This window comes from Lissotriton helveticus, chromosome 7 (assembly GCF_964261635.1).
Source record: "Lissotriton helveticus chromosome 7, aLisHel1.1, whole genome shotgun sequence".
In the NCBI taxonomy this organism is placed as follows: domain Eukaryota; kingdom Metazoa; phylum Chordata; class Amphibia; order Caudata; family Salamandridae; genus Lissotriton; species Lissotriton helveticus.
This window is the reverse complement of record NC_136068.1, coordinates 897,371,737-897,393,180: the sequence shown is the minus strand read 5'-3', so window position 1 is coordinate 897,393,180 and position 21,444 is coordinate 897,371,737. Positions and strand designations below refer to the sequence as shown.

General features: G+C 43.3%; 1 protein-coding gene across 2 annotated transcripts in view; it reads left to right on the top strand.

Moving 5' to 3' along the window:
- The window catches only part of MAT2B (methionine adenosyltransferase 2 non-catalytic beta subunit), a 428,529-nt gene that overhangs the window by 86,049 nt on the left and 321,036 nt on the right, over nucleotides 1-21,444 (top strand). Inside the window, exon 1 of one of the 2 annotated variants that reach the window (XM_078653398.1) lies at nucleotides 15,029-15,268. The exons of the other annotated variant lie outside the window; for it this stretch is intronic. Within the exon in view, the coding sequence (XP_078509524.1) occupies nucleotides 15,206-15,268 (63 nt within the window). The 5' untranslated portion in view covers nucleotides 15,029-15,205. Of the gene's footprint in view, nucleotides 1-15,028; nucleotides 15,269-21,444 lie in introns of those variants that run through there. 2 annotated transcript variants of the gene reach the window in all.

Sequence of the window (21,444 nt, the reverse complement as noted above, 5' to 3'; positions counted from 1 at the left end):
AAGAATAAATCCACAAGAAAAAGTTGAACACGTACAAATTGTCGACCCCTAAGTTCAGAATAATACCATAATGTAAAATTAATTCTATTTTAACTGCAACTATGCAAAACCAAGCATCCTTCAAAGATGCTAAGCAATCACAGACATATTTTGATCCATTCGCAAGTTGCTAGAAGGAGTTAAACAAACTGCACTGACCGGGATCTGCTTCTCTTTGACATCTTTGGGGCAGCACAAGTATAGGTATTGCTATTATTGTTCGTATTATTTTTTCTATTAATACTAATAATAATAACAAAATGCTTCCCACTTTTTCAGTGGAGCTACACATATCCAATCAGTTGAATGTGGCACTCAGGGCCAAAAACGTATGAGGAAGACCTGGTTTACCATTCACAAGTCTTAGAAACATTCCTCAATACAAATTAAAATCTAATACAAATAGATAACCAAAAGCTTAAAAATAAAACACAAATCCAGCATTGCATAATTGCATGCTAAGAACATGTGTGTCTGGACTTGAAATATGAGGCTAACATTAAATAATTGTAAAAGGTGTATAGGACCAGGCTTTAAAGCTGGACTTCTTGGGCTCATGTGCCACATTCTTATGAGGTCAGAAAATTAGGCTATTGTTCTGTCAAGGCTCTATAACAAGAAGCATGTATAGTCTTCTGGTGGCATACAATAGGCTGCATTTGAATCTAGCACATGTCTTCACCTAACATCTATGTTGCCCCCCCCAGCTCAAATTGTCAGAGCTTTTGGCTTTGAAATAATATCATACGCAGACTATACACAGCTATTAATTTCGTTTGACGAAAATCTGGACTCCTTGAAAGACTCTTTTTCTGCTGGGATGAAAACAATTGCCACGTAGATGACAAAAACGATATCTAGTTAATGCAGGAAAAATGGAGATAATTTTGTTTGCGAAGGCCAAATAGCGTTGGGATCCTGATTTGGGGCCTTCAGGACTTGGCTTAGCTCCAATACCAAATTAGGTAGTTAAAGACTTGGGAGTCCAGCTAGACCAATCCCTTATCATGAAAGAGTGGGCTTCGTCCATTATAGGATCTTGATTTCAAATGATGCGTTTGCTGAGAAGAGCCTTTCATTTCCCACCACTTACAGCGAGGAAAACTTCAGTCCAGGCTCTTGTCATCAGTCGATTGGACTATGGTAATGCCCTTTTGGCCTCATCACATAATGCGGAAAATTTATTGCTTGAACTTCCCACTTTCAAAAGTGAAAGATCGATGGCCCAATCCTTTTCAGAATGTATGCAAAAAATTCCTAGGCAATCTTAACAGTAGACAAACAAGTAACTAGACCCAAAGTACTTTATCGTCACTCTGTTCTTGGACACCTTTTAGTATTTCATGGTGTCTTTTTACATAAAGTGTTGTAAATTGTGGTATTATATGTATTAATTGTATATATTTTTAATTTGAATTGTCATATAGCCTGATTAGTTTCAGTTATCTATATGATTTTTACTATGTGTATTAAAAACATGTTTATTTTATACAAATAATTATTTTTTCTTCTTGACTGTTCCTTCTGCCTTTGGGTCTAGTTACTTGTTTATCTACTGTTAAGATTGCCTAGGAATTTTTTGCATACATTTTGTCTACCCTGCCCTAGGAGTCTGTTGGAGTCACTACCCAGGGGGTCCTTGTTTTTCTCATACCAATCCTTTTCAGGCAATGCGGTGAGAATCTGGAACTTACTCCTTCTCAGCTCCATATCACCACCTCTTCCCGGTCCTTCAAAACTGACCTCAAATTTCTCCTCCTTCAAAGACACTTCCAAATCTAATTCACGCCCTCTCTATTCCCTCAAGGAAAGTCTTTCACTAGAGGAAATTCTGTACTCCATGCCTATAGAAGTACCACCCTAGTGTGTTCTTGTGTTTTGAGTGACTGCCACTTATTGCAGTATTATACCTCTACTTGTATCTTGTATGCTTATGTAACATGCACACTTGTCACTTTTTCCTCTTGTAACGTATCGTTTGTTACCTCTTCTTGTATTTTGTTTGCTTTTGGTACATGCACAATTGTCACTTTTGCCTCATGTAACGTAACGTTTGCTTTTGTAACATGCCCACTTGTAATTTTCTCCTCATGTACCGTTACTGTTCCTATTGTGAAGCGCTCTGCCACCTTCGGGTAAAGTTTGCGCTATATAAAAACGCATAAAATAAATAAAATTAAATTAAATTAAAAAAATTCTCAGAACCCTAAATAATCTTTGCTACTTTTTAACACTATCCTTTCCTGGACCCTAAAAACTCCTTACTACCTATTAACATTACCCATCCCTGAATCCAACAAAACCCTAAACCCTACCCTTCCTTGGAACCCACAAACCCTTTACTATCCCTTAACTCAGTGGTTCCCAAACTGTGCGCCGCGGCACCCTGGTGCGCCGTTAGAAGTAGCCAGGGGCACCACGCACATCTTGGGAAATTGGAATAGGTTGCAGGTTCGCAATAATATTTTTGCATTGTTTGTCTTTGTGGCGCCGAAAATCCCATTTGGGACTGTTGTCGGGGAGTTAAAAAAAAAACCCTGTCAGCCTCTACTCTGGAACAGTATTGGGCCCGGCCCCAGCACGTAACATATGCTTCAAAAAGCCTCCGCTTTGGCAGGGTCAGGAGCAATCAGGAGCGATGTGGAGCGTTATTGCTGCCCATGTTCTGCAGCGACTCGAGGCCATCCTCATTACAAGAAGGTTCAGAAGAAAAGAAATGTGAAACTTACGATCAGGTTTAAATTTAAACAAAAGCGAATCTGGGAAGTAAATCACCTGCTCCTATTTTTATACAGTTCTGAAACACTCAGAACCGCATGCCAAATAGCAGTACTTGTGTACGCCCATTGCACTTGAGATCAATGAGGAGAGATCTCGACAAACTGGACCTTCCCGGTTGCCTGAGTCGTCTGCCAGCCTCTCTCTGCCTTCTTACTGCAAAGTCACCAAAACTCAGTTTTGGAAAACATCCCACTCACACACAGCTCTGGTGAGTCCGCCTCCCAGCAGGCACTAATGAGCAATGAATGAGTGTGAAAAGCACAGCACCTTGTCCCACTCACACACCAACACTGCAGCTCTACAGGAGCTGACTCCCAGCAGGCTAACACTGCACCATCCACCCTCCCCAGCCCTCTCATAATATAACATAGCTGCCCATGGAAAAGAGCTTGTGCACCGGAGGCCGAACAGCAGAAGCACACAGGGAGGGGTTCTCACCGTTGGCAGCGTCACACTGAAGTGTGTATGTATCACAAGTGGTGGCAGCACAGGTGGGGAGGACCTCACAGATAGCAGGAGCACACAGGGAGAGAGAGTCTCACTGGCGGCAGGAGCACCATTGGAGAGAGGGTCTCACGTATGAAAGGAGCATACGGGAAGGGGATATCTCAAATGTAGAAGTAGTGCGGGGGTAGTTGTCACAGCTGGTAGTAACACAGAGAGGAAGAGTACCTCTTACTTCAGGGATAAGGGTGCATTTGAGCACCTTAAGGGACTCAGACTAGGATGTGCATCAAAGCACCTTCAGGGACAGAGTAGCCGTGCATTCAAGCTATTTCATATCAAAGATAGTGAGTACCTTTGATCATTTCCTTATGGACCATGGTGGTGCATCTAAGCATCTTTAGGGATAAAACGGAGCATCTAGTCGCCTTTACAAGAGTGATGGGCCCCTAAGCATGTTCATTGACATTGAGCTGAATCAAAACATCTTAGGCACGAGGGTAAGTCCACACTACAGAGCTCCGTTGTGCTCCAGCTAGGTTTCTGCTCAAAATTATCAACACACACGTACAGAGAAATGCACCAAAACAGATGGAGGAAAAAGGAGGTGAATAGAAGCACTAACAGTCAAGAAGATCACGGCACAGGCACAGTGAGATTAACACAGGCACCTGAAGACGCAGGAATGTTTCTATGCACTTACAGTCACTGAACCACTTAAAGTTTATTATTAAACGACTGCTTTCATTTTTCTTTTGTTACAAATATAGTTATAATAAGTTCATCGGCTTCATCCCAATTATTTTCAAGGAGAAAAATGAAAGTACTTCTGAGTCCGGCTTACATCCCCCACCCGAAAAAAAGTAACATAATTGGGAGCCGTGGACAATGGCCAATAGGTCAAGGTAGCCGCAGGTCAAAAAAGTTTGGGAACCACTGCCTTAACTCTATGCATCCCAATCAGCCGAACTACCCCTTACTGCTTTCTTGAACATTAAAAACCATTTACTACCTATTAATGCTACCCATCCATAAACCCTAAAAACCTAATACTACCCCTTAACACTACTTTTCCCTGAACCCTAAAAGCTCCATACTGTTCAATTGCACTACCCTTTCATGAACTCTAAAAAGCCTTACTACTGCTTTATGCTCCCTTCTCTGAATCCTAAAACCTCCTTTGTACCCCTTCATGTTACCTTTCCCTGCATCATAAAAACCCCTTATTGTGCCTTAACGCTACCCTCCCTATACCCTGTAAACTCCTTTCTACATTTTAATGCTACTCTTACATGAACCCTAAAAACCCCTTCTTATCCCTTAACAATACCTTTCACTGAACACAATAAACCCCTAAACATTACCCTACCTGCAGGTCTAGTAACTTGAATAATTTACTCAACCTAACTGTAATGTGCTTGACCCTTAAACTGGTCTCAAATTGTGTGATCCTAGGCAAATATTTTATTTTACAGAGGAGTCTTTTTCTTCAACATCGCAACTGTGCGCACCTTTGAATATGCAAGTTCAGCATTTCTGTTGAACGGACAACTATTTTGTTTGAGTTAATACACTAAATATTTGCTCCATGTATAATAAGAATCTAGCCCACATGAAGGGTACGCATGACCCCTGACTTGTCTCTTAATTCACGAATAGCCATCGGGAGGGGGCAAGAATATTTCTCAGTTCATGTTTAAAACTGACTTTTAGTAAATATATTACTAAAGCATGATAGGGTAGTCCATTGTCCTTTACAAACAGTTGAAATAACTGTAAACCTTCCCACTGTAATTTTACTGATAAAACTATATAGCGTATAAACAATCTGTGGAAATTGGGTTTCAGCTTAAATATTTTTCATTTGCACATCACCAAATCAAATGATCCGATTTGTTTTTAAGACCAACAAAATTGGAGAGAAGGCCCCACACAAGGGGACAAGGCATCGTTCAAAACAACAATAAGAAGATTTTCCCTTTGGAAGTTCAAAATCATAAATTCATACAACATTCAATCGAATACCAGCAAAATCCAGTCACACGTATGTTGTGTGAATACAATTAATTAATCATTAATAAAATAATGCAAGAGCTTTTTACAGCTTATTATCCTGCTTCCGCAGGGAATCACTTATTGTTATGGTGACTCCTCCAAAGTCTTAGAGTTCATTCAGAAACATTATTTGGGCGCTGCGCGGCAAAAACAATTTGTGCTCTGGCAACCTTGCCGACCAGAGAGACACGTGGGACGCTGGAGCATTGGTCAAGCTGTGGATGCTAAATTGTTACAGAGGAGTTTTCATACCAAATAAACGAACAATATCAAGCGCCAAGCTCAGCTTCACATGATGGATCCAGCACTACTGCAGTTATTTTACGCAACTGTTCAGTGGCATGAGAGTGGGGTTGAGTGCCGCCTTGGCGGACATTGTATTTTGGATGAGGGGGGAAGGTCAGAGACCGTTACCATCATATATTTGCATCCGGCTCCTGAACAAAATTGAAAGTGCCAGCCATTGCACTCTACATTTGCATGTTTTAGATCATGTTGTTTCTGTATTTTTTTTCATGCTGCTGGTGCTCACATCACCTGCATGATTTTGTAGGCTGTTTGTGTATGTGTCGCAGGGTGCATGGAGGTAGCCCCGCTAACTTAGCCAGATCGACTCTGCCGGCCTGTGCTGAAGATGCTGTGGAAACATGTTTCATTGTGGGCAAGGGGTCAAGATAAGACTCATGAGCTGACTCGAGGTAATGGAGCCACTCCCCACGTGGGTTAGTTTGATACAGAAGTGAATATACGTCACACTTGCTAACTTTTCTAACCTAGATTTCAGGCTGTACAGTACCCCATTGTGACCAATTATCAGGAAATGCAAAGCTGAAAAATAACATTTCCATTTACCTTACGTTCCCTAAAAGCATTTGAATTTTCAAGACAATGTTGTTTCTGAGTATGTATAGGAGTCTATGTGAGTTAAAAGTTATGGGTCAGAACTTCTCACAGTGCCTGTTGGTGGGTCAAATAAACATGTTCAGACTATTCAACCTGCGGTCTTTTTGCAGAGCTAAAGTGTCTGAAGGAGTAATACACAGATGTCGAAATGTTGATAGTATGAAAAGAACATGGTATGTTTACAGGTGAAGAGAGCGTGGGTGGGTGATTGTGTGATGATGGGGGCCATACAAGCAATGCATGCACGACACATGAAAAACAGTGATGAAGAGGAAAGAGATGTCTAAGATATGCAGATTGAAGGATTTAAGATGCTGAGAAAAACTGGATGTAAGTGGCTAACAGTGAAAGACTGCAGATGAGAGCAGTGTAAAGGGCGACTTAGAATGATCGGATTGAGAAACTATGAAGACCAGTATCCCCTTCACAGACCCTAAAAGAAGAAAGACACTCAAATTCCTGTCAGAACACACCAGAAAAAGTCCTGATCCCCGCATTGATCACACCAAGACTTGATTATGCCAACTTGCCGCTTTTAGGATCTCCCCAAGCATTGATAGACTGCAGCAAGTTCAGTGCGCAGCAGCCAGACTGGTTCTGAAAATTCCCAAACGGCAATCAATTGGCTTCCCATCAACCAAACAATTAAGTTTAAAACTTTGACAAAAACGTTAAGGGCCACCCAAAAAAAAAGGCCCGAGCCACCCAAAAAAAAGGCCCGAAGTGTATCTGTGATGAAATTACTTTTGAAAATGTTTCTAGTATAAAAAGAAGTGATTAAACATTACTAGGATGGATGAATGAATGAAATAGGTTTATAGAGCGAGAACAGCTGCTCCAAAAGCAGCATCCTGGTGCAAGGTAATAGTAAGGCGCAACAAGTAGACACTAAAGGAATATAAGGGCATGCCAGAGTTAGGTATCTCTAAAGAGGTGCGTCTTCAGAAGGGTCTAGAAAGAATCCTTTGAAGTTGAGCTTCTAATATGCTCAGGGAGAAGGTTCCAGAGTTTCAGGGCCAGATAAGAAAAGTATTGACCACAGAAAAGTATTGACCACCTGCTCTAGCTTTGTTGATCTTAGGAATGTATAGCAAATTGTGATTGACTGAGCCTAGTTCTCTGCGAGGATGGTATCTTTTAATTATTCACAACACAATTATAATTACTCATTTAGCTGGTACTGTTTATAATGATTGGCAATGCTAATATATCTGGCTTGTTTTAAGCCTGGTCATTTTTTGTGATATGTCTAGATATAATACTAGAAAACTCACAGAGATCAGTTAAATGCTACTTACTGCTTTGATTTACTTGCAAGAAAGTGTAACTCAAATTGTTACTCAGTTGACAGTAGAATGTCAATCGTAAACAAATTAAGGGGAGTGAGGAGGTGCTGTAGAGCATGCCCTCCCATGACAGAACTTTACACAAACTATAGAGCTCAACTCGATTGCAATAATATAAGAACCCTTTCGTTGACCTATAGAAAAGAATCCTTTTGCTTTATAGAACTCTTACCCACCATGGGTACCCCTTGGTGGCATGCTTCATCATAGGGTCCCTTGGGTGTGCTACAAACTATGAAATGCAAAGGAGCACGTTGTTTTAAAAGGAATAAGGTAGTGAGTGGGATGGGGTTACTCGTAAAAGTCAAACGTAAGCAATCTGAAAACTTGGCAGTTATGACATTTACGTGCCTCGTCAAGGTTAGGATACAACAACAGTACTCCAAATGAAGGCAGAATAGGTTTTCTCTCTCTTAAACAAATGTTGAAGAGCAGCAAGCAACGAAGAATGGACTCCAAATGCACATAAAGTAAGACATATTTCATTAACAATGTAACACATACATTATTTTGGACATAAGATGTGCATGGTCGTGTATGTTTCCAAAATGCTGTAAGAGTATTTTGCCTGACCCGAACGATATTTTTCAAATAGGATTTAATGGTTTTCTTTTATAAACAACAACAAATAAATTATAAACAAGCAGAAAGGTACATTCTAACATAAAACAGCCTCATTATGTGCAGAGACATCGTTAGACCGATGGCTAACCTCTCCAGTGTAACCTTATCACTTGGATAACAAGCATTTGCAATGCAATAGGTCTCGCATTAGAAAAGTTTAAGCTATTGGTATTGTAAATGACAAACTTTTTATTTATGTGTTGATTTTGAAAATAGCGAAATTAATAGCTTTGTCATTTACAATGCCAATAGTTATATCTTTCGCAAATGTGACACCTATAGCATTTGTACTGCAATATGTGTTGTATTTACGTGACTTAGATGTATTGATATTACAAATAACAATGGCTTTTAATTTTTTTAATAATTAATACTTAAATAAAAGTTATTGTAATTTATAATGACAATAGCTTTAACTTTTGTAAATAACTTTTGTGAAGATTATGTTCAGTGTATTTTATTGTGACGAAAATCCAAGAACAGAAATAAATATTAACATCTTTTTGTGACATTTGTAATAAAGCTTGAAACATTGAGAGAACATATTTGAACCAGTTGTTGTTGAATAGTTGCACAGATTGATGCTGTAGTGGCGCTGAGTGATGCTGTGGCGGCGACAAGTAATGCTGTGGTGGTGACAAGTGATGCTGTGGCAGCGCATAGTGATGTTGTGGTGTCCCTGAGTGATGCTGTGGTGGTGCTGAGTGATGCTGTGGTGATGCGATAGATGGAGTGAGTGCAATAGATAGAGTGAGGGCGATAAATAGAGGGAGGGCAATAGATAGCTAGAGGGAGGGCGATAGATAGAGTGAGGGCGAAAGATAGAGTGAGGGCGATAGACAGATAGAGTGAGGGCGAAAGATAGAGTGAAGGCAATAGATTGATAGAGTGAGGGGTGATAGATAGAGGGCAATAGATAGATAGAGTGAGGGCGATAGATAGAGTGAGGGCGATAGATAGAGTGAGGGAGATAAATAGATAGATAGAGTGAGGGCGATAGATAGATGGATATATAGATAGATAGAGTGAGGGCGATAGATAGTGTAATTATGTGGCATGTAATTATGTGGCACTGAGTGGTAAATGGAGTGTATGTTGCGTTGAGCGCAATGTAAATATGTAGCATATAATTATGGGGCACTGAGTGGTATTTGGAGTGTATGTTGCTTTGAGTGCAGTGTAATTATGTGGTGTGTAATTATGTAGCACTGAGTGGTATTGAGTGGCACTGAGTGGTATTGTGAAGAGTGTATGTTGTATTCAGTAGAGAGTAATTGTGTGGCGTGTAATTATGGGCACTGAGTGGTATTGTGTGGAGTGTGTGGTGCATCCAGTAGAGTGTAATTATGTGGCGTGTAAAATGTGGCTTAACTGATATTTGGAGTGTATATTGCATTGAGTGCAGTGTAATTATGTGGCGTGTAATTATGTGGCACTGAGTGGTATATGAAGTGTATGTTGCGTTGAGCGCAGTGTAAATATGTAGCATATAATTATGTGGCACTGAGTGGTATTTGGAGTGTATGTTGCATTGAGTGCAGTGTAATTATGTGGCGTGTAATTATGTGGCACTGAGTGGTATTTGGAGTGTATGTTGCATTGAGTGCAGTGTAATTCTGTGGCGTGCAATTATGTGGCACTGAGTGGTATTTGGAGTGTATGTTGCATTGAGTGTAGTAATTATGTGGGAGTAATTATGTGGCACTGACTGGTATTTGGAGTGTATATTGCATTGAGTGCAGTGTAATTATGTGGCGTGTAATTATGTGACACTGAGTGGTATTTGGAGTGTATGTTACATTGTGTGCAGTGTCATTATGTGGCGTGTAATGTGGCACTGAGTGATATTTGGAGTGTATGTTGCATTGAGTGCAGTGTAATTATGTGGCGTGTAATTATGTGGCACTGAGTGGTATTTGGAGTGTATGTTGTGTTGAGCGCAGTGTAATTATGTAGCATATAATTATGTGGCACTGAGTGGTATTGTGTGTAGTGTATGTTGTATTCAGTAGAGTGTAATTGTGTGGCGTGTAATTATGTGGCACAGAGTGGTATTGTTTGGAGTGTATGTTGCATTGAGTGCAGTGTAATTATGTAGCATATAATTATGTGGCACTGAGTGGTATTGTGTGTTGCATTCAGTAGAGTGTAATTATGTGGCGTGTAATTATATCACACTGAGTGGTATTTGCAGTGTATGTTGCATTGAGTGCAGTGTAATTATGTTGCATATAACTATGTGGCACTGAGTGGTATTTGGAGTGTATGTTGCATTGAGAGCTGTGTAATTATGTGGCGTGTAATTATGTGGCCCTGAGTGGGATTTGGAGTGTATGTTGCATTGAGTGTAGTGTAATTATGTGGTGTGTAATTATGTGGCACTGAGTGGTATTTGGAGTGAATGTTGCATTGAGTGCAGTGTAATTATGTTGCATATAACTATGTGGCACTGAGTTGTATTTGGAGTGTAGGTTGCATTGAGAGCTGTGTAATTATGTGGCGTGTAATTATGTGGCACTGAGTGGGATTTGGAGTGTATGTTGCATAGAGTGCAGTGTAATTATGTGCTGTGTAATTTTGGGGCACTCAGTGGTATTTGGAGTGTATGTTGTATTCAGTAGAGTGTAATTGTGTGGCGTGTAATTATGTGGCACTGAGTGGTATTGTTTGGAGTGTATGTTGCATTGAGTGCAGTGTAGTTATGTAGCATATAATTATGTGGTATTGTATGGAGTGTGTGTTGCATCCAGTAGAGTGTAATTATGTGGCGTGTAAATAGGTGGCACTAACTGGTATTTGGAGTGTATATTGCATTGAGTGCAGTGTAATTATGTGGAGTGTAATTATGTAGCATATAATTATGTGGCGTGTAATAATGTGGCACTGAGTGGTATTTGTAGTGTATGTTGCATTGAGTGCAGTGTAATTATGTGGCACTGAGTGGTATTTGGAGTGTATGTTGCATTGAGTGCAGTGTATATCCAAAGGCATAGCCAATAGGTCTCGCCTTTGGGACCTTCTAAGTGTTTAGTCAGAGCTATTGACTTTGCCAATGTCTTTAAGCTATGCTGTCGAGAAATGTGGCTACTGGCTGCTGTGCAGCATGCTGAAAAGTTATAATAAAAAAGTGTCAGAAGCATTTAGTTACCTTATATATGACCAAGGAAGGGTCTTGACCGGAGTATTTTTAAGGAGCTAAAAATGAATATTTATACCTAAATATGAATATAACCACAGGTATTTATTTCATGTAATCCCTTTTTCGATTGTAGCTGGAAATGTCTGTAAATGAAAAGATTCTGTTCACCCTAATGCTGTCTTCGGATCAGACAGAAAGAGCATTAGGGGGCTTTGTTGTGGCATGTTGCTGCTGACACACTACTCTGTGCCTGTCACTGGTGCATTGTGGGTGAAAGCTAGGGTAGGGTTGTCTGTATTTATTTACTCCCTAGTTGTTCTTTTGAATCTTCCTGATTTCCGGGAGTAAAAGAGGTGAGTTCCTGTATATCTGCTTGACTGAATCCACGGAGTTTCCTTTTTCCAGACACCCTGACAAACTAATGAAGCGCGCAGTTAAAGTATGCTTTTTGAGAAGTAATGACCAACACAGCTGACTACAAGTTGAGCACCTCAATCAAACAGTCCCAAGAAATATCATAAAGTCTGTGCACAAAAGGCCTCCGGGATCTGCTGTGCTTGGATCCCACTGGTTTCCAGAGAAAGACTTCAAACAACGTGGAGGCAGCACCAGTTATGCAGTCATGAGTCGAGGCTTAAGGTTGTTTTAGAATTATTTTTAATTTTCTTCGTGATAGGTAATGCAAAAGACAGCCAACGCGTTTCGTTCCTACCCAGGGAACTTTGTCAGGGCAGCAAATATTGATGAATCAAGTTATAGATTTTCCAATAATTTGAGCAGCAAGTAAGAAAAACACCAATATGGATCAATATTGGTATAATCTAATATGTCTGTAATCCAAGCAAGTCTGTGGGGGGGGGTTTGACACCATAAGTAAGGCGGCCGTGATAAGCCGCTGTAATGTCACGGTTTCGGACCACGGAATCTACGACAGCCTCCCCCGCACCTCGAAGATCGTCAGTCTTGCTTGGATTACAGACATATCAGATTATACCAATATTGACCCGTATTGGTGTTTTTCTTACTTGCTGCTCAAATTATTGGAAAATCTATAACTTGATCCATCAATATTTGCAGCCCTGACGAAGTTCCCTGGGTAGGAACGAAACGCCTATCACGAAGAAAAATAAAAATAATTCTAAAACAACCTTAAGCCTTGACTCATGACTGCATAACTGGTGCTGCCTCCACGTTGTATAAAGTATGCTTTTTGATTCACTTTAAAAATTAATTCTCACAAATATGTATCAGAACTGAGGCCTGGAGGCAAACTGTGATGACCGGTAGGCTGGGAGCATTCCTGAAAGGTCAGTGTCACTGAAAAGCCAGTACTCTGGGGCAGAGTCAGTCATATGGAGACACCCCCCTGTCTAGGACAGATGGCGGGGTGGGGTGAGTCACGCTGGGGGAGCCCTCTGACAAGGCGCAAGGGCTGGCGCAAGTATTGGCAGGCGCACGGCTGACACAGGGGTCACACCAGTCACGTCCCAGGTGTACCCCTGAAAGGCCAGTATGTCTACAGCCCCCTCAGCCATGCGTCCGGCAGCTCTGAGAAAGTTAGTAATGCCGCTGGAAGATTAGTGGGGCTGGGGCAGAGTCACGCACGGCATTAGTAGGGCAAAGGAAGAGGCACTCACCATTAAGTCGGACCTAAGACAGGCCGAAAGGGCACGGAGTAAGTCAGTCAAATTTCATATGCAGCATTTTCTGGCCATAGAACTGTGGCAGTTTTATGTGAGGCAGCTCAGAAAGATAATAAGGTTTTTGCATTGTCTGTTACGCTTGAGGCACCTCTTTGAAAGATCAGAAGGGCCGGGGCAGAACCAGTCACATGCCAGGCGCCCCCTGTCTGAAACAGAAGGATGGGGTAGATTTTGAGTCACACATGGGAGGGCCCGCTGATCGGGCAGTGGGGCTGCGGCACAGTTAGTAGCACACCGGTGGTATATCTGACAGGCCTGTGGGACTTTTAAGAGGGCAGTGTCATGCCAGATGCACATGTGAACATCCAAGAGGGCTGGGGCAGTTTCAATCACGCAAAGCACACTTCTGAAGGGCCAGGAAGGCAGGGTGGAATTGAGTCACGTGACGTGTATTTTTGAGAGGTCAGTGGAGCTGGAGCAGAGCCAGCTACATGCCATACATACACCTGAAAGGCTGGGGGAGACGGCAAAGAGCAGTCTCATGTCAGACCCCCTGTGACAGGCTGATAGCTGGGGAGCATATTTTGTGGGACAAGGAGATCAGTCACCAGGCAAGTGAATCTGAAACAGGCAATAGGACTGAAGTGGCGGTGAGACGCGCTCTGTGGTGGGGAAGGGGAGGAGCGTTGAATCACACGCGTGGGAGAGCAAGCGAGAGGAAAGCCTTTCTTTCTTCCTCCACGGACACATCTGCTTGCTGGTATGGACTAGCAGTAGCATACCAATCGTCCGGACTCCGCATTCATATTCCGTTGCTATTTTCTTGAGTCACTTCAAAGTAGGAGCATTCAAGTGCAGCCATACTGGTAGTTGGTTCGGAGACAGCTACACTTTTGAGAGGGTCTGGGTGTCAGCTCTCCTACGTGTACTGAGAAACCCACAGCTGCGTTTGTGCTCGGAGGGTGGGCTCCTATCACGAGGAGGGAGTGAAAAGAAAACAAGCTCTCGGCATTGCGGTAGGGGTGGGGGAGCGGCATTGCGGTAGGGGGCAGGGGAGCGGCTTCCTTTGAAGTCTGATGCTGAGGCTCAGACAACGATGTGGCTGGCGATGTGCACGCGCCTGGCTCACATGAACTTTACCCGATCCACAGTTTGGGTAGACTTTTGAAAGCCTTACTATAATCTCGAAAAACAAGCATTGCTAAAGCAATGCTGTAGTCGAGACCTAAAAAACGAAGAGTGCTGTTTGAAATGTAATTAACGTCATCTACTAAATAGCACCGTGGGCGTAGGGGCCGTGGGGGAAACTAGGAGTTACATCACTCCTGGTTTTGCAGTGTGGGGTACGCTGAAGACAATATCGCTATCCAAATAGTGGAAACTGATTGTTAACAGCGGCAGATCGCTCTGTAGCCATGATGCACATCGTATAAGTTTCCTTGAAGGGTTGTAGACTGCGCCGCAAACCCTGTGGGGGCTCTTGGTCCTCTTTGTCTGTTTAGTAAAAACGACAAAATATAACATTACTATTGAGGGTTCCACTCCTGTGACGCTCGACAGATGTATAAGAAGCAAACCACTCTAATATGGCCGCCAAATATTTGGGTAAGGAAAAAGGAGGGACTAAAACTAACCAACTAGCGTGAATGTAGCACGCAAGGAGCCATGTTTGAAGATGTAGAAACTTGCATCCTAAACGGAATCGCAAACAGTCGGATAAATGTTCCAGCTTCATTTTTTGTAATCAGCTTCTTTCTCTTCCTAAACGCGCCGTCCCCCCACTAACCCCTAAAAAAAATATAAGGTGTGTTGTGTGTGAAATTCTGTTTAGGTTTAGTTTGAAGATCGCATCAACCATTGAACATTGAATTTAACTCTGCTATGAATACCTTTTTCATTCAAGTTCCTTTCTTATTGAGTTGCGGCACGGATTGTAATGCACCTTACGAAGTTGTCCGTCTTGTTTATCAATTGGTTGCGTTCGCGCTGTTGGGGATTCACTGTTCAGTCCGTGTGTTTACTTGGTTTTGCATTAGTCTTCCTTCAGTGTTTACTCCCCCGTCTCCAATGGGCGTGGGATTCGTCTTGTGCTTGCGTGTTTGGTACCTGGATCTGCTATAACGGAGTTAGAAGGGCTGCAGAACTGTTTGTTTGTGCTTGGGAACGTAGTGCTGCAGAGGTTGAGGATTACGAGCCAAAGTGTACACTGTGCTGAGCGGCGGTGCGGAGGAATGGTGGGCCGCCACAAGGAGGTGAAGATCCACTTCCTGCCTGGGCACGTCCAGGTGTTAGAGGTGAGGGGATGGTGGAGAAATTTCAGTGGCATTTTGCCAATGTCGCCAGCACATACATCGAAAGAGGGTGTGGACTGCTTCCACGCCCACCTGACTTTCTATGCTTATTGTTGACTATCACCTTATTTGCCATAGTGCCTCTCCCCATTGAACATTACCCATCTTTATTGATTTCAGCTTCGAAATAATCATCACTTGTCCTCGTGAAGCTGTGATTGATTTTCGCTCCTTCGTACGACTGTCCTCTGTCACCACCCTTGTGTATGGCATGTCCTCCCAAATGAGCTTCGTCAGCCTCATTTGAGCATCATCGAACCGCCAGTGTGTTTTATATGTTCATGAAACTTAGCATCACTTGTCTTCCCAATTGAGCCTCACTACCACTACACCCATTTAGTCTCACTACTGTACGCATCTCGAGTAATTATCTATTTCCCTAATAAGCATCATTTACCAGCAGGGAGCAGTATGCTTTCTTATTGTTGTAGATCCTTGTCCCTATTCATTGAGTTTTATCTGCCATCTTGTTATAATGCTCAGCATCCTCTACAACATTGTTTTATTATCTTAACCAGCATTCAGCATTATCTATGGATGCTCTTGTGCCAAGCCTATGGACCATCACCATCTATCATTCGCTACCAATGTATGATCATTTGCCATACTATGGATCTATTCTGCCCATAATATTCACTCCCCCTGTTATATGACATATATGTCAACCAGTGCCCTCCTTTGCTCCAGGTATTACAGAGTGATTTTTGCTACTTAACTTGTCTAGCAAGCTTGTCATTGTTACCGTATTTAGTTGAATTACCTGTATCTATGGTTAAAAAAACTGTGAACAATCCTCTGCAAGACTGTCCATATTCCTTTTAAATGAAATGGCCTTTTTCACAACATACCTTGGTATACGTGCCAATTAACAGCATAGCCCATATATATGCATATCAGGGCTAGAGGGAGCAGGCGCAACACAGTCCTTTGGGAGAAGGAACACTGCTGATTGATTGTGTTTTATGTGCAAAAGTCAGCTTTACTGGAATTGATTGTGTTTTATGTGCAAAAGTCAGCTTTACTGGAAGCTGGCACAGCTCACAATTTCTCCAAACTTTGGCGTATGTGCACACTCTAATATCCTAATCAAAATTACATCAATCTCTAATACCCATTCCCCACCACTAAACATTTTTCATTTCAATAATCTTTATTTCGATCACAGATCATAAAAGATGCAGAACAATACATACAATTAAAAACTTATTAAACATAGTGTGATCCAAATTGATAAGAAATAATTAAAATATTAGATAAGACATTTGTGGAAAGCCGCTGGTCATGTCCATTTATACCAGACTTTTCATCATTCGGCTCCGGGTGAACCACAGTGAAGTTAAGAATTTTGACAGTGCAAAAACAATAGGAGGGGAGAGATCGGATTTTAGAACTCTATAAGCAGTTTGGTGAGATCTAAATCCCAAGTTCTGAGCATCGGAATTAGCCAATATTTCCTGCTCCGCTCGTAGCCCTTGCAGAAAAGGACCGCATGCATGTCATCTTCCTTCGGGTGTGCACACATTGGGCAAGTTGATGTAGTGGAGCAGGCTGACCAAGATGCTGTAAACGAAGCTAGAGGAAGGCATCCATAGCGCCATTGTAAAAACAGTTTCCTGGTTAATGCAGGGGAAATCTCGTCTAGAGTTTTTTCAAGGGAATAGGTATCTTTTGTTTTCAAGAATAAATTTGTCAGAGACCCCTCACGAGTGTCATTAGAGGCTCTGGTGAGCATCATGGCGTAGTAGGTACTCGCGAGTGCCTTTTTTGGGATCTTGGTACAGGAATTAAGAGGATCTGTCCATAGTTCCGGGAATCCCATTTCCTCGAACTTTCCCTTGACGTACATCAACCAAGGAATCCTCTTTGTGTTCCGTAGTTCCAGGAATTCATGTAGTTCCTCTCTATAGCTTGCGAGATCTGGGCTAGACCACAAACGCCTCCAGAATTTTAGGGGTTTTAGTCCTAGCTCCTCTGTAATGGGTCTGATTCCCAAATCTAACCTGAGTGGTAGTAATGGGGTGCTCTGGGGGAGGGCAGCTACCTGTCTCAAAAATTTATTCTCCGTGGACTGTAACTTTGGATACTGGGTGTACCCCCACAACTCTCCCCCGTAAGTGACCCCTGCCCTAGCTTGTGTTTTGTATATATGAATGACTGGGGTGAGTGGTCGATAACTAGATTTATTTGCCAGACGCAAAGTGCCACCCGCCAACTGTGCCAGTTTGATGGTCACTTTGGCCTGGTGGGTTGACCAAGTTAAGTGTTCGTTTATAGTAATCCCCAGGTATTCGATGTTATGCACCCGTTCTAATTGAACCATGCCTAGCTTGGGCGGGGTTCTATTTCGGGAGTTGGGGTTTAAAATCATGAATTTTGTTTTTTGAGGATTAACTTCCAGTCCCCGGTCAGAACAGAAGTCAAGGAAGCCATCCAAAATGCGTTGGATCCCCATAGGGGATTTAGACAGCAACAGGGTGTCGTCTGCAAACATAATTGCAGGCACCCTGTTGCCAGTCAACTTGGGGGCGTCCGAGTTGGCAATCCTGCTAAGGTGGGCAATTACCCCGTTCACAAAGATGCAAAACAGGGTGGGTGCAAGTACACAACCCTGTCTTACACCTCTGCGAACGGGGAACCGCTCGGTTAGTTTTCCACCTTTGCCACACCTAACGCGGGCGTAGTTATTAGAATGAAGTCTCATCAGAATTGCCAGGATATCGGCGGGGACATTCAGCTCTTTCATGACATTCCACAGCCTAGCTCTAGGCACCAAATCGAAGGCGGCACGTAGGTCTACAAAGATGGTATAGAGACTGCCGCCTTCGATTATCGCTGTTTTCCAATAGAGCAGTTGTAACCTAAATATTTGGTCTGTAGTGGATACACCCTCCCGGAATCCTGCCTGATATGGGGACAGGATATCCATTTCTTGGATCCACGCTTGCAAACGATTTAAGATCAGTCTGCCAAAAAGTTTTTGGGTTATATCTATCAGACTGATAGGTCGATAGTTGGACGGGAGCAGGGGGGATCCCTTTTTAGGGCTCGGACTCCATCCCCTGAAAGGGGAGGAGTTAGAGAACTAATGTTAAAGGAGAAAAAAAAAGAAGAAGAGGGCCTTGGAGAGAGAAATTCCAGACATTCCTTAGCGTTTTATGTCATGTGGCCAGTGATTCGTCTTCCTTGCGTTTTCTTTTTAATAGGCTTGAAGTGATAGGGTAAATGTAGTTTTGTTCCGCCATTTTGAGGCATATTTTGTGCGTGCTCGCGCAAAGAAGTACATTAATTATAATTAGGAGCTGTCAGGGTGCCTCCGTTAGTGAATCCAGATGGCCGGGCGCGTTCACAAATCTGCAGCGCTCATTGCGCGCAGCTTCCTTTTCTGTGATGCTGGCGGCAGCTACAGGTAGCTACAGGTGGGGGGCCGTTCACTGCTCACCGAGTTGCACCGCTTGGCTTGCTTGGCGGGAGAACGGCCGCGGCGGACAGTTAGCGGTGGTTGTGGCGGGGACGAGTGATGATACGATCTCCGCTTACCGCTTGCTGCACTCCGCTCTCTCCTTTGCCGGCGGGCTGTGGTGGGCTGTGGCGGCGGCGGCGGTGACGGTTCTGGTCACCGGCCCCCGGCTACGGCTCCAGTTCTTGTTATTAACTCGCCAGTGTTATTTTGGCATTGAGTCTCAAAGCTTACTAGAAGGAATGCCGTGACTGGAGGAGCGCTCACATAATGTTACATAACAATTCAAGCATCATAAAAGTGATCATGTGCTCGGTGTATACGGAAAGGCCTCCTCGGGTGCGCAGTTTATCAAGGCAGCTGTTTGACTCCCTGACTTTGGCGCGAGCCAGCGTACTGCTTGGCCCTGGGGTTAGATAAAGGGGGAGGGGGGTTAGTAATAAAGACTAGCTTCTGAAAATTCTTGGCAACTCTTTGCTTGTTTAAAGATTCCAGAGGTTGTGACACATGCATAACTATCTTACCGCATACCATTTCGTCTTGATTAATCCTGCACTTTTTCTTGGTGCAAGTGTTGTGTGCCTGGTGGACCGGTAATGTTCCTGAACATGTTCGACTCACTAGCACTGTTCTCTGCCGGGTCGCTTCTGTGAGATCGTGCACTCACCCAGGCATCTCGTTTGGGGAGCGGGAGCATCAATACCACACGTTGGTTCTGGCGGTGAATGGGTCGTGCAGGAGGGCACCGAGGCAGTGGCTTTCGGAAAGGAAACAATACTCCACTGTGCACGGAGTAAGTACAAGGACATCCTGAGCCTGCGAATCTATTCCACCATCCACCCACTGGAATGAGGCGGATGTGGCGGGCCAACGGTGCGGCAATCAGAGCAGCCATTTAAACGCAGTATTGTGCGTTAACGTAAACTTAAAGTGTCAGATAACACTCCCCCTGCCCCCCTTCGTCAGGCCCTACATACTGCAGTAAAAAATAAAAAATAGTTTGGAGTGTTAACAATCGACACTAAAATGTAAGTGCAAGCACAAAGTGTCCTGGTGTTTTAAAACGAGTGCCGGTTCGCCACACCGGCGCAAATAAAGCACTGCTTCCTCCCCCGAAAGAGGCCCTCGGGTGCCATGAACCGCGAGGCTTTTGTTATGAACGCTTTCTGTAGCAGGTGTGCTGCTTTCCGTCTGCCTTGTGCGTGCGCAGACGAACAAGACTATCCGCATTGTGATGGATGGAGGCTTGACATCTGAGATGTCTCCTCGGTGCCAGGACCCGTCTGAGGGATGCGAGGACTACATCCGCACTGTGAGACCGACATCTCCTGGCTGGGACGCCCAGGGGATGTAAGGACATTGTCAAACTGGTCAGTGCTGTCTGTGAGGTGGCAGGCCTTGACGAAGGGAAGGCAATGCCAGGGCCCGGCACTCAGCAGAGAGTGCTGGTCAGACTAACATAAAGTGGCCGTGGTTTGCACGGTGAAGCAGGTATTGTCAACCACGGCGGAAACTGCCTGCAGGTCACAAGAGGGGATGGATTTCCCTAGTGGGAAAGGAGGTCTCTTGCCATTACAAACGCTCGAAAAACCTTGCCAACCGAAGGAAACTGACGATGCTTGGACGTTGTCAGAGGGACTGAAAGTGCCTGGTTTATAAGTGCTGTGTCAACAGAGGGGAACTCTGGCCATTGCACAAGCTGTAAAGGTGTTTTCAGACTGATGGGAGGTGTTTGTGGATGACACCGCTTATAGAGATACTATCGGGCCGAGAATGGCACTGTCTGTTATTCACTGCAAGTATATCTCGGCCCCGGGAGTCAAAGCAGGGTTCTACTGCAGTGAGGTAAAAATGCTCACTTCTGGAGACGGCGCCTTCCTCCTTCAGACCACGTTTCTTTCTTTCTTTAAAATACCAGAATTAGAAACACCTGCTCACAATATTAGACCAGGCCAGCCTGGAACCGATTTCCGACAAAAAATTGTGGATGGATAACTGCGAATAAAGGTGATTTTTTTTTTCATCCACAGAATCCAGTGACAGTGTAGACCATGCCAGCTTCGATCCTGTCCATTTCATGCCGCTCAGACTCCTTTGGCGAAAAACATCCCAGTATCCACAGCTATCCAAATATAATTCTGAACCTCAGACTGACAGGAATTGAATATTCATTACGAGAGACGCAGACAGGTCTTCGGCTGAGAAGGGGGATTCTTTTTTAGTTACTTGCAATTTGGAGACACTATCAGCAGGGCCACTCGAATTATGTGGCGGGGAGCACCAAATTATACTGCAGGGTTAACTAAATTATGTGGCAAGAAAAGGTTAACTATGCGACATAATGCAGCACATTTTTGGTAGCATACCATCATGATTTTGTAATTTTTACACCTGGTAATACATTCTGGGGATAGATTTTCACCTCATTAGTACCAGTTTAACAACCAAATATAGAACTAAGCAGCTGAAAGATGACCAGTTAACCTTTTTGTAAAGTGCTTTCCACTGTGGACAAATGTCACTTTATTTTAGAACACTTTTTATTCAATTTGGCATAGGTTTCATCATGAAAGAGAAACAAAGCAATAACTGTACATCTATGGTGATTTTCTCCCCAATCAAAGGTTGTATAACAAAACCACGCATGCCTAAACCACGCAGT